The 12,472-nt window shown below is 39.0% G+C and overlaps 1 protein-coding gene across 1 annotated transcript in view; it reads left to right on the top strand.

Moving 5' to 3' along the window:
- cers5 (ceramide synthase 5) overlaps positions 1-12,472 on the top strand; it is a 121,972-nt gene that overhangs the window by 86,554 nt on the left and 22,946 nt on the right. The window contains 2 exon segments of the mRNA XM_073070845.1: positions 1,074-1,202; positions 6,550-6,656. Of these exon segments, the coding sequence (XP_072926946.1) occupies positions 1,074-1,202; positions 6,550-6,656 (236 nt within the window).

The raw sequence follows: 12,472 nt of genomic DNA, 5'->3' as shown, positions 1-12,472 counted from the left end.
TAAGCCAAGAGACTTCTCATTGCAACCCCCTCATCTCCCATTTGAATGAAATAATTTGCATGAAATTTGTATGTCCAGTTGCAATTAATTCCTCAAATAAAGTTCACACTTTGTTTCTGTGTTGACTGCTTGGGCAAGTGATTTGGCATGGAAGGAGCAGTCGGCCCATCTGGCTGTGCAGATGCTAACTGACCTCCTGAGGTTCCTTCTATTTGTCATTGAATGTTTAGGGAGCCACTTTTTCATTTTCCTTCTCTTTCGCTTGGGATCAAAAGCCAGGTAGTGGTTTGGTCAAAAAAAAAATTCAGCTGACTATATTAATTTGAGAGATTAATTTGGTGGTGAGGATTTTACATTAGAAATAATAAAATTCCTTGGACAACCAGTTGCAGATAAACAACATGTCTCTGTGGATTTCTAGCATTTACTCCACATTTCCTGGGTAGTTTTACATTCTCCACTGTCAGACATGTTTCCTATTACCATCCCTTTCACCTGCACCATCTTCCTGTCATTTAATCCCTCAGCCTTTGTTTTGTTCTCTCTCCTCTTCAAAGTTCAAAATAAAATTTATTAGAGTATATGCATGTCACCACATTAAACTCTGAGCTTCATCCTAAAGCATGACCTGAAATGTGCTCTTTCTTCAGGATGTTGCTTGATCTGAAGTATTTTATGTGTTGATACGGACTTCTAGCATCTACAGTGCTTTGCTTTTGTGTTATTGGAAAGTGATTCTGAAAATTGAGTGCAACAGATATTTTGCATACTGTTCCTACAACTACTTCCAGTTGTTCTTCAACCCTTTCGCAGTCTCTAGTTTGTTCGTAATGCATTTTGGTGCAAACTGCTAAGCTGTGAGTCTTGGTCGAATCTCCTTCATCTTGTGTTGAGATTTGAGGTCCTGTGTATTCTTTCTTCCACCCTTTCCCCACTAACTTCGCGGTTTGTTTACCTGTTACTGTAAAGTAGTGGGAAGGGGAATGAGACCAGCTGTAACTTTCACACAGCTGTTTCATGTGTATCTGTGCCATTAATAGTTGACTGATGCCTGCCATTTTATTCCCTTGCAGGATTTCCTCATTATGTTTCTCCACCACCTTGCAACAGTTGGATTAATCACATTTTCTTACGTCAACAACATGGTGCGGGTTGGAACACTCGTCATGTGCCTTCACGATGCATCTGATTTCCTTTTAGAGGTGAGGATATCTTGTTGCTCACTGTGGATATCGTGGCCTGCTGGAGATTCTCCAGTTCTTCACATGGTGGAAGATACTTCTTGGTTCTCAATTCCCAATTGGAGAGTTGGATTTACCTTCCATTGAAAGTTCCCACAGAAAGCGAAAGCAGTGATAAGAAAGGAAGGTGGGGAGAAAACCTCTGGGCAGGAGTCCAAGACTCCAGTTTAATAACCCAGTTCAGATAATGTTAGTTACTTGACCTTTGTTTTTATGGTTTACAGGCCTGAGATTGCTTGGCAGCACTAACCACCTACATGCAATCTGCTTCTATCTGGGTGACAAGTGAGCATCTGGGGATTGGAGGGAATCTGAAGTTTGGCTTTTTTATTATCTTGCAGAATATGATTAAAGGTTTCCACCCATCCAGTGTTTGATTTTTGAGGCTTGTCCCTTGTCCTTGCCCAGATCCATTCAACTTTGCTATTTGAAGTTCTGTATGACCCTTGTCCCCTTAAAATGTCAGCCCACATGATGTGTCACTAACCCCAGCATGCCAAGCCCAAGGCAGGAGCTGCTTAGTAAGCTGGACTTTTGCTCTGTGCGTTGGCTCTGATGTGGCATGGAATTGTACATTATGGAACAAAAGGTCATTTGAACCTATGGTGGTTACCGGTAGAATAATCCCAACAGTTTATTTTCCCCCATAAATCTGACGTGAAGGATATTCTCTCTCGTGTGCCAATTTATTGTGGAAAGCCCTGCTTGTCTGTTTCCACCAGCCCTACTGATTTTCCTTGTTCCTTAAATAACTGGTGTAAATTGTTTAAATCAAATGTCCTCTGCTCTTGAACTGTCAGCTAAAAGGAACAGCTAGCTGTTCAAATCTGTTCTGATGCCATGCATATTTTGGTAAACCTCACCCATCTTTACTTCAAGAAGACCATTGTCAGTTTAAGTTCACAGCTGATGTTGCTGGTCTCTGGAGGCATTCTGATAAAAATGTCAGATTTTCTACTGGTAAATATTAAAAAATCAGGGATTGAGATGAGTTTGAGCCAGGGTGGAGAGAACTATATATGACTGGGTTGGCAGTGCTGTATTATTCAACACACAAAATGCTGGAGAAATTCAACAAGTCAGGCAGCATTGATGGAGGGGAATAAACAGTTGACATTTCAGGCCGAGACCCTTCATCAGGGAGTTTCTTGATTTTCAGCATCTGCAGAATCTCCTGTGTTAGTGATGTGTTTTGTGTGTTTGCACACAAGCTATTTCTTGTGAATGCACCTCATTCTCCACCCCACCTCACCACAAGACACAATATGGAAGATCTAGACAGAACCATTTTATGGGCTTGGTCAGTTCAGAAGTGCCTAACTCACATCAAGCAGGGCCTGGGAGTTATTCTAAAAGTAGTCATTTTTGAAAGACTTGCCAAAAGAATCCCTGTTGCTTGAGTGAACACGAGGTATTTCTGACATGCAACTTGGACCAAAGTGGTGGGAGAAGATGAGTGAATAGTGGTCAGCATGCAGGAAATGGGGGAGGTGACCTCTGGGGGAAGGCAGAGGACTTGGGACAGAATCAAGTGCAGGGCTGAAGGTGTGTGATGGTGAAGCAGGTAGAATGAATAGCCAGCATGCAGTTGATAGATGTCTGAAGGTTGGGGGCAAGTGTTGGGTTGGATGAACGCTACAGGGCCAGAACGAGAGCACTTGGGCTTTAATTATTTTGCTGATTGCTAGAAGCTGGAAACAAAGGTGTTTGGTGAAAGTAAATGGTGTGGGTTCTGTTCTTTATTCATTGGTTTCTGAATGAGTTGAAAATTGTTTAGATGCAATAGAGGAGGCTACCAGAGTCAAAAGTGGAGTTTATTGTTATGTGCACAAGTAAATATATGTAATGGTGCAGAGAAACACTTGCTTACAGCAGCATCACAGGCACATCACATTGTATAAGCAGCATTCATACAGAAAACAAATTGTGATTCATGTAAAAACTGTACAATTAGAACAAAAACAAAGTCCATTTTAATGCAAAGTGGTCATTGTTTTGCCTCAATGCACTGTAATCTGATCTGTATGAACACGCTTTTTACTGTCTCAGTACATATGACAATAAACCCATTCGAAAAAGCTGTAGTGAATGGGGTCGTGCCATTCAGTTCAAGAACCAAATGGTTGAAGAGAAGTCACCGTTCTTGAACCTGGTGGTCTGGGACTTCAGTCTCCTGTACCTCCTGTCTGATGGTAGCTGCAGAAAGATTGAGATTGTCTTGGAGTGCTTGTGTGACGGGAGATGTTCAAGGTAGCAAATGGCAGATGGTGGTCTGGAGTTTGGAGCTCATCAGACAGGATGCCCAGGTTACACGCTGAAGGAGTAGCCAGCAGATAAATGCCTGAAGCCTGGAATTTCTGGTGGAACCAAACAGGATTGCTTGATCTTGCTGCAGAGCTGATGGGGTTTTTCCCTTGCATTTGCTGATTAAGCAACAGCTTGTATATTGTCTTGACTTACAAGCAGGGTAGACAAAGGAGATGCAGTGGATGTAGTGTGCAGGCAGTCCCCAGGTTACGAATGAGTTCCGTTCCTGAGTCCGTCTTTAAGTCGGATTTGTACGCAAGTCAGAACAAGTACATCCTGTATTATTTACCATCATTTCATCAAATGTTTGTCTTAGTATACTGTATATATTTTACCTTTCTATGCATATAAAACACTTAAGAAACATATGTATTCCAATAATTAAACCACTGTGTTGCTTAATAATAATTGTAGCTTTCATCGGGCAGGGCCTTTCACATGCTCCATTATTCTCACTTTATCCATTATCCTTTAAAATTGTTCCGATCGTTGATCGACTGTAGCCTAATGCTTTTTCAATGACCGATGGCGTTTCACCTCTTTCCAAACACTTTATTATTTCCACTTTATTTTCAATCGTGATCGCTTCCCATCAATGGAACAGAAACACTGCGGGCGGCGGGTCTAGACCTGCACCGGCTTCTGAGGTCCACTGGGTCTTAAGGAACACTGCACTGATTTCCCCGGGTCCTAAACTGCACCGCACTGAGACAGGTTAAATGGGACAAGTGTGGGCTGTGCTAGGTTTGGGTATTTGATCCTCTACAATATTCCACGTGGGAATTTAAACTGGAGGTGGTATGTTTTTTTTTTGTGAGGTTGAGTTGCGAGCTCGACATCAACCCGGCATGGATGGTACAGGAGTCACTGGATTGACATCAACCCGGCACAGGAGCGGTCTGTCACTAAATCGAACTCGAGACCCTCCGTTCTCTAGCCCGGTGCTGATCTGACTGCGCTACCAGCTGACCGGAATGGCAGTGGGGGGGGGGGGGGGGGGGGGTCAGGGTGAATCTTACTAAGAAAAATTTAAGCCAAATACAAAGTTAAACACTCAACACAGTGTCAATGGCAACGACTTAAAATGGTGGACGGTGTCACGATCCGACTTAAAATGGCGGACGGTGTTCTTCTTCCTCGGTTTGTAAGTACAAGTTGTCGGTAAGTCGGACGTTCATAACTCGGCGACTACCTGAACTTGGATTTTCAGAAGGCCTTTGACAAGGTGCTGCACAGGAGGATGCTTAGCAAGATAAGAGCCCATGGAATTACAGGGAAATTGCTAATGTGGGGGGAGCATTGGCTGGTCAGCAGAAAACAGTGGGAATAAAGGGATCCTATTCTGGCTGGCCGCTGGTTACCAGTGGAGTTCCACAGGGGTTGTTGTTGCGACTGCTGATTTTTACGATGTATATCGATGATTTGGACTATGGGATTAATGGATTTGTGGCTAAATTTGCCAATGATACAAAGATGGGTGGAGGAGTGGGTAGTGTTGAGGAAACAGAGAACCTGCAGAGAGACTTAGGTAGTTTAGGGGAATGGGCAAAGAAGTGGCAAATGAAACACAATGTTGGAAAGTATATGGTCATGCACTTTGGTGGAAGAAATAAACAGGCAGACTATTATTTAGATGGGGAGAAAATTCAAAATGCAGAGATGCAAAAGGACTTAGGAGTCCTTGTGCAGGATACCCTAAAGGTTAACCTCCAGGTTGAGTTGGTGGTGAAGAAGGTGAATGCAATGTTAGCATTCATTTCTAGAGGTATAGAGTATGAGTAGGGATGTGATGCTGAGGCTCTATAAGGCACTCGTGAGACCACACTTGGAGTATTGTGTGCAGTTTTGGGCTCCTTATTTTAAAGGATGTGCTGACATTGGAGAGGATTCAGAAAAGATTCACGAGAATGATTCCAGGAATGAAAAGGTTACTGTATGAGGAACATCTGGCAGCTCTTGGGCTGTATTCCCTGGGGTTCAGGGAATGAGGGGGGATCTCATAGAATCATTCTGAATGTTAAAAGACCTGAACAGATGAGATATGGCAAAGATATTTCCCATGGTAGGGGAGTGTAGGACAAGGGGGCACGACTTCAGGATTGAAGGATGTTCATTTAGAACAGAGATGTGGAGAAATTACTTCAGTCAGAGGGTGGCAAATCTGTGGAATTTGTTGCCACGAGTGGCTGTGGAGGCCAAGTCATTGGGTGCATTTAAGGCAGAGATAGACAGGTTCTTGATTAGCCAGGGCATCAAAGGGTATGGGGAGAAGGCAGGGAAGTGGGGATGACTGGAAGATTTGGATCAGCCATGATTGAATGGTGGAGCAGACTTGATGGGCTGAATGGCCTACTTCTGCTCCTATATCTTATGGTCTTGTTCTCAGTATTTCAGGATTAATTCTGTGGAATCTCTTCTTTCCCAAGGTTGAGGGGTATTTGGGGGGGAAAGTGTGATCACTCTTGCAGGTGCACGCTGAGTATTATTTGACATTTCTCAGCTGGAATTGTATAATGGTTGTCTTAATTGTGGCTGAGGAGTGTTAAGGCTCTCAAAATTATCAAAGCATTTTATTTCTCTATTTTCATAATCCCATTCCTGCAACACAGTGACACACTGCTCTTTTGATTGGAAATCATTACTCGACTACAGGCAATTTAACATGCAGTGCTCACCCTCACTTTAACCCCCAGCTCTGAATAAGTCTACCCACCGGCTTATGCAAAAGCTATGCATAAAACTGTGATGGTGAGGAAAACTGTCTCCTTTTAGTGTTGAAACTAGACTGAAGTAAGAGTACAGGGGGTTGTTGCAGAGCTACCTTATTCTCAAAGGTACAAATTAATCTTGAATGTACTGAGTATGACACCATTCAGATGGAGGGACTAGTTTCCTTTTTCCATTGTCACTGTTTTCTCAAATGGCCTTGCGTTAATCTCTTTGTCTCATCAGCTCTGTGGCACAGGATACTAATGAGCTCTTTTGCTGTTTTGATTTACAGGCTGCTAAATTAGCCAATTACGCCAAGTATCAAAGACTTTGTGACACACTATTTGTGATGTTTGGTTTTGTCTTCGTCAGCAGTAGACTTGGCATTTACCCATTCTGGTGAGTAGTAATTAATGGAGTGGTTTTGTGCTTTGGGTTGTAAGCTGGGGTCCTGGGGAAGAGGGAAATAGACATGTATGAACATCTGACAATGTTATTTATTTGCTGTTCCCTTTGGGTAACCAACCGTAACACTTGGAGGGTGAAGGAAAGGATATTTATCTTCCTAGATTTTATAATTAATTCGGCATTACTTAAATTGGTATACAAGTTACCTTAACTTGAAAATGCACTTGGATTTTTCTCGTATGTGTTTTGGCAATTGTAGTGAAAATTTGGAAGTAAACTTTGCTATTTGATGGATTGCTAGCTATACTTTGTATAAGGTCTCACTCCTAATGAAAACTCCTTTTAAAACTCTAGTGGGATCTTTTCCTTCATCAAACAAAGGGAGCAATTAAATGTTTGTAATCTGAAGAGACATTTTCATAGCACACTGTCTCCACTCCAGTCACAAAGCAATACAGCACAGATACAGGCCCCTTTAGTCCAACTATGGCAACCACCCAACTAGTCCCAATTTCCTGCATTCAGCCCTTTTCCCTCAAAGCCTCACCCTTCCATATCCCTATCTAAGTATTTCTTAAATGATACTATTGTACCTGCCTCAGTACTTCCTCTGGCAGTTCATTCCATATATTCACTGCCCCTCGGGTCCCTTTTTAAATCTGCCCCCTCTCTTCCTAAACTTATGTCCTTTAGGTTTGGACTCCCCTACTTGGGGTAAAGACTTGCCATCCATCTTGCCTATCTATGCCTCTCACAATTTTAAGCACTTCTACAAGGTTGCCTTATTTCCTATGTACCAAGGAATAAAGACCTAGTCTGGTCCACCTCTCCCGTATAACTCAGGTCCTCATCCTTGTAAATCTTTGCACCCTTTCCAGTTTAACCACATCTTTCCTATAATAGGGTGACCATAAATGCATACAGTACTTCAAACGCAGCCTCGCCAATGACATGTAGAGCTGCAGCAGAATGTCTCCACTCCTATAAGTGCATTATCAATTCCAACTATTCTCTAACCACATCCACCTCCCAAAATCCTGATTCCAGAACTGGGTATCCTCGGCATCTCCCTCTCAATTCCTGTGAGCCATTGGGCATAGCAGTGGTTTAAAATTATAGATTTGATATCAATCCTGAGAGAAGAGTAAAGATCAGTATGAAGGAAAATGAATTCAGCACATCTGTGATTCCATCCTGGCCAAATTGCAAATTTTTTTAAAAAAAATGAAATGGAATGTTACCTGGCATCACTCTAAGGATAGATATCTAACTAAGCTTGCACCCCATGCTCCAGGTAGAAAAATGACACTTTGTTTCATAAATTCTGTGTTTATCCAAGATTGTTGTTCACTGTCCCTAAGCACTGAGCAGTTCAGTATTGCATGAAACAGAGTCCCTGGTGGCAAGGATTACAAATCTTTGACATTGAAACTGAATGACATGGTATCAAAAATTTCTATCTTTTAGATGAAAAGATCTCTCCTGTGAGGAGAGACCATTATCCTTTTGGAATTCAGAAGGATGAAAATTTAGAAGAATCTCATCAAAAAATCTTGGTGATTAATGTGGTGGATGACTAGGGCTGTTTCCTTGGGTTAGACAGCCCAGATCCAGAGGGTGACGATCTTGGGACAAGGGGCTGGCATTTAGTACTAAACTGAGAAATATAGATGTATTCCTCTCTTTTAATCTTTTTATTAGTATTAAAAATATTATGAACAAAATACAATTAAAATATTAATAATGGATTACAAACATATAAACTCCCATTACACATGAAGGAATACATAAACAATGAATACAGTATAAGTAAGCTTTCCCAAACATAAACCATATAGTGTATATATGAACAAGGTAAGTCTAGATATTCCATAATATATAATATAAAAAAGAGAAAAAAATATATAAATCTATATATGAAAGTTAACTAATCTACTAATCTAATATCTAAGAAAAAAAAACAAAAAAGGAAGAAAAAACTAAAAAAAAAACTAAAAAAAAAAGAGAAGAAAAAAAAGGGCTGTTCATAATATCTCACAAGCATACATAAACATCAATGTCGTCAACTCCGATCCTCTCAACATACATACGATTAAAGCTGAAAAAACCGATAAGCTTGGCACAGGGCCATTACATCATATGAAAATATTGAATAAATGGTCTCCATATCTTTTCAAATTTAATAGAAGTATCAAATACAGCACTTCTAATTTTTTCTAAATTTAGACATAACATAGTTTGAGAAAGCCAATGAAATACCGTGGGAGGATTAATTTCCTTCCAATTCAACAAAATAGATCTTCTAGCCATCAAAGTGAGAAAAGCAATCATTCGACAGGCGGAAGGAGATAAGTGAAGTGAGCCCATCATCGGTAAACCAAAAATTGCGGTAATAGGATGGGGTTGTAAATCAATGTTCAGTACCGCCGAAATAATATCAAAAATATCTTTCCAATATTTTTCCAAAATCGGACATGACCAAAACATATGAGTTAAAGACGCGATTTCTGATTGACATCTATCACAAATAGGGTTTATATGAGAATAAAAATGAGCTAATTTATCCTTGGACATATGGGCCCTATGCACAACCTTAAATTGTATTAATGAATGTTTGGCACATATAGATGATGTATTAACTAATTGAAGAATTCTATCCCAATTCTCAATAGGAATAATAAGATTAAGCTCTCTTTCCCAATCATTTTTGGTCTTATCAAAGGGCACTGAACGTATCTTCATAATTATATTATAAAGTTTTGATATAAGCCCTTCTTGAAAAGGGTTTAATTCAAACAAACTCTCCAAAATATCTGAAGACACAAAATTTGGGAATGAAGGAAGTACCGTACTTAAAAAATGCCTAACCTGTAAGTATCTAAAAAAATGAAATCTAGGCAAATTATATTTATTTGCCAATTGCTCAAAAGACATAAAACAGTTGTCCAAAAATAAGTCAGAAAATCTTAATAATCCCTTAGTTTTCCAAGCCAAAAAAGCTTGATCTATAATTGAGGGGTGCAAAAAACAATTAGATACAATAGGACTATTTAACACGAATTGAGTCAACCTGAAAAATTTCCGAAATTGAAACCATATACGTAAGGTATATTTAACTATCGGGTTGTCGATTCGATTCGGCAATTTAGAAAGAGCAAAAGGGAGAGATGTCCCTAAAATAGAACCCAGAGCATAAGCAGATACCGATTTAGTTTCCAAACTCACCCAATGAGGGCCAAAAGGACCACCATCCCATTCTTTCAACCAACATATCAAATGTCTAATATTAACTGCCCAATAGTAAAATCTGAAATTGGGTAATGCCAACCCACCATCCTTCCTTGTCTTCTGTAAGTATATTTTACCTAACCTGGGATTTTTATTCTGCCATATATATGAGGAAATTTTTGAATCAACATTAGTAAAAAAGGATTTCGGAATAAAAATTGGTACCGCTTGAAAAATATATAAAAATTTAGGTAAAATAACCATCTTAATAGCATTAATCCTACCTATCAGAGACAAAGATAATGGTGACTACTTAGTAAACAAGCCTTTAATCTGATCAATTAAGGGTAGAAAATTAAACCTAAATAATTCTTTATGGTTTTTTGTAATTTTAATCCCTAAGTAAGTAAAAGAGTCTTTAACTAATTTAAACGGTAAAATACCATAGTTTGGGACCTGTCTATTCAAAGGAAACAATTCACTCTTATTAAGATTTAACTTATACCCAGAAAACTCACTAAATTGAGCCAACAATGATAAGACTGCTGGAATAGATTTCTCAGGGTTAGAGATGAATAATAATAAATCACCTGCGTATAAAGATACCTTATGAATATCTGTTCCACGATTAATACCCAAAATATCCTGTGATTCTCTGATGGCAATTGCCAAAGGTTCTAAAGCGATGTTAAATAGTAATGGACTAAGAGGACAACCTTGTCTAGTGCCCCGAAATAAACGAAAAAATGGAGATCTTTGATTATTAGTAAACACCGAGGCTACTGGAGTTTGATATATCAGTTTAATCCAAGAAATAAAGGTCGGACTGAAATTAAACTTCTCCAGCACATAAAATAAGTAAGGCCATTCAACTCTATCAAATGCTTTCTCCGCATCTAATGAAATAACACATTCTGAAGTATTGTGTGAAGGAGTATAAACAATATTCAATAATCTCCTAACATTGAAAAAAGAATAGCGATTTTTAATAAAACCGGTTTGGTCTTCCGAAATAATTTGGGGTAGTACCTTCTCCAGCCTGGAAGCCAGTAACTTGGAAAAAATCTTAGAATCCACATTCAATAAAGATATTGGTCTATAAGATGCACAATCAGTAGGGTCTTTATCTTTCTTCAGTATTAAGGAAATGGAAGCTCTATAAAAAGATTGAGGCAAATTCCCCAATTTAATTGCTTCTTCAAAAACCTTGCATAGCCAAGGAGATAGAGTAGCAGAAAAACATTTTAAAAAATTCTACTGTGTACCCATCTGGACCTGGTGCTTTCCCAGAATTCATTGAGGAAATGACCCCTTTAATTTCCACATCCGTAAACGGAGTATCTATTACTGAAAGATCATCAGATGATAGTTTTGGAAAATTCAATTTCCCAAGAAAATCACACATGGTATTATGATCCTGAGGGAATTCAGATTGATACAGGGAGGTATAAAAGTCTTGAAAAGACTTATTTATCTCATCATGGTTAACTGTCAAATCCCCGTTCTGCTGACGAACCATAGTGATTTGACGTTTAACTGAAACATTCTTCAGCTGACTAGCTAACAGTTTTCCCGATTTATCACTATGTATATAAAAATCAGATCTGGTTTTCATTAATTGATTTTCAATCGGAGATGTAAGTAATAAACTATGTTCCATTTGAAGTTCAACCCTTTGTTTGTAAAGCTCCTTGCTAGGAGTAGTCGAATATTTCTTGTCAATCTCTTTAATTTTATCAACCAATAAAAGAGTTTCCTTCTTAATGCGTTTTCTCAGACCAGCAGAATAAGAGATAATCTGTCCACGTATATACGCTTTAAAAGTGTCCCAAAGTATTCCGCAAGAGATATCCTCCGTGGAATTAGTTGAAAAGAAGAAATCGATCTGTTCCTTCATAAATTTAATAAAGTCCGGCTCTTGCAATAAGGTAGAGTCAAATCGCCATTGTCTAGCACTTAAAGCTGTATCCGTAAAATTAATAGAAAGTTTTAATGGAGCATGGTCGGAAATAGCTATAATATCATAATTACAACCAATTACCAATGGAATAAAACAAGAGTCAATAAAAAAATAATCAATTCTCGAATAGGAGTGATAAACATGTGAGAAAAAAGAAAACTCTTTGTCATTAGGATGACGAAATCTCCAAATATCAAAAACTCCATTATCAGTCAAAAAGGAGTTAATACAAGTGGCCGACTTATTGGGTAGAGTCTGAATAGGTGTAGATTTGTCCATCAAAGGAATTAGACAACAATTAAAGTCACCACCCATTATTAACTTATATTCATTTAAATTAGGTAAAGAAGTAAATAAGGACTTAAAGAAATCAGGACAATCCACATTTGGGGCATAAACATTAACCATAGCAACCTTTTTATTACCGAGTAAACCCGTAATTAACAAAAATCTACCATTCGGATCCGAAAGGATATCATGTTGAACAAATGCAATAGAGGAGTCAATAAAAATTGAAACTCCCTTAACTTTGGCATTCGAATTCGAATGATACTGTTGACCCCGCCAAGACCTAAAAAAGCGATATTTGTCCTCCTTCCTCACATGAGTTTCTTGTACA

The sequence above is a fragment of the Hemitrygon akajei genome, chromosome 18, assembly GCF_048418815.1.
Source record: "Hemitrygon akajei chromosome 18, sHemAka1.3, whole genome shotgun sequence".
NCBI lineage: Eukaryota > Metazoa > Chordata > Chondrichthyes > Myliobatiformes > Dasyatidae > Hemitrygon > Hemitrygon akajei.
This window is presented reverse-complemented; position numbering and strand designations above follow the sequence as displayed.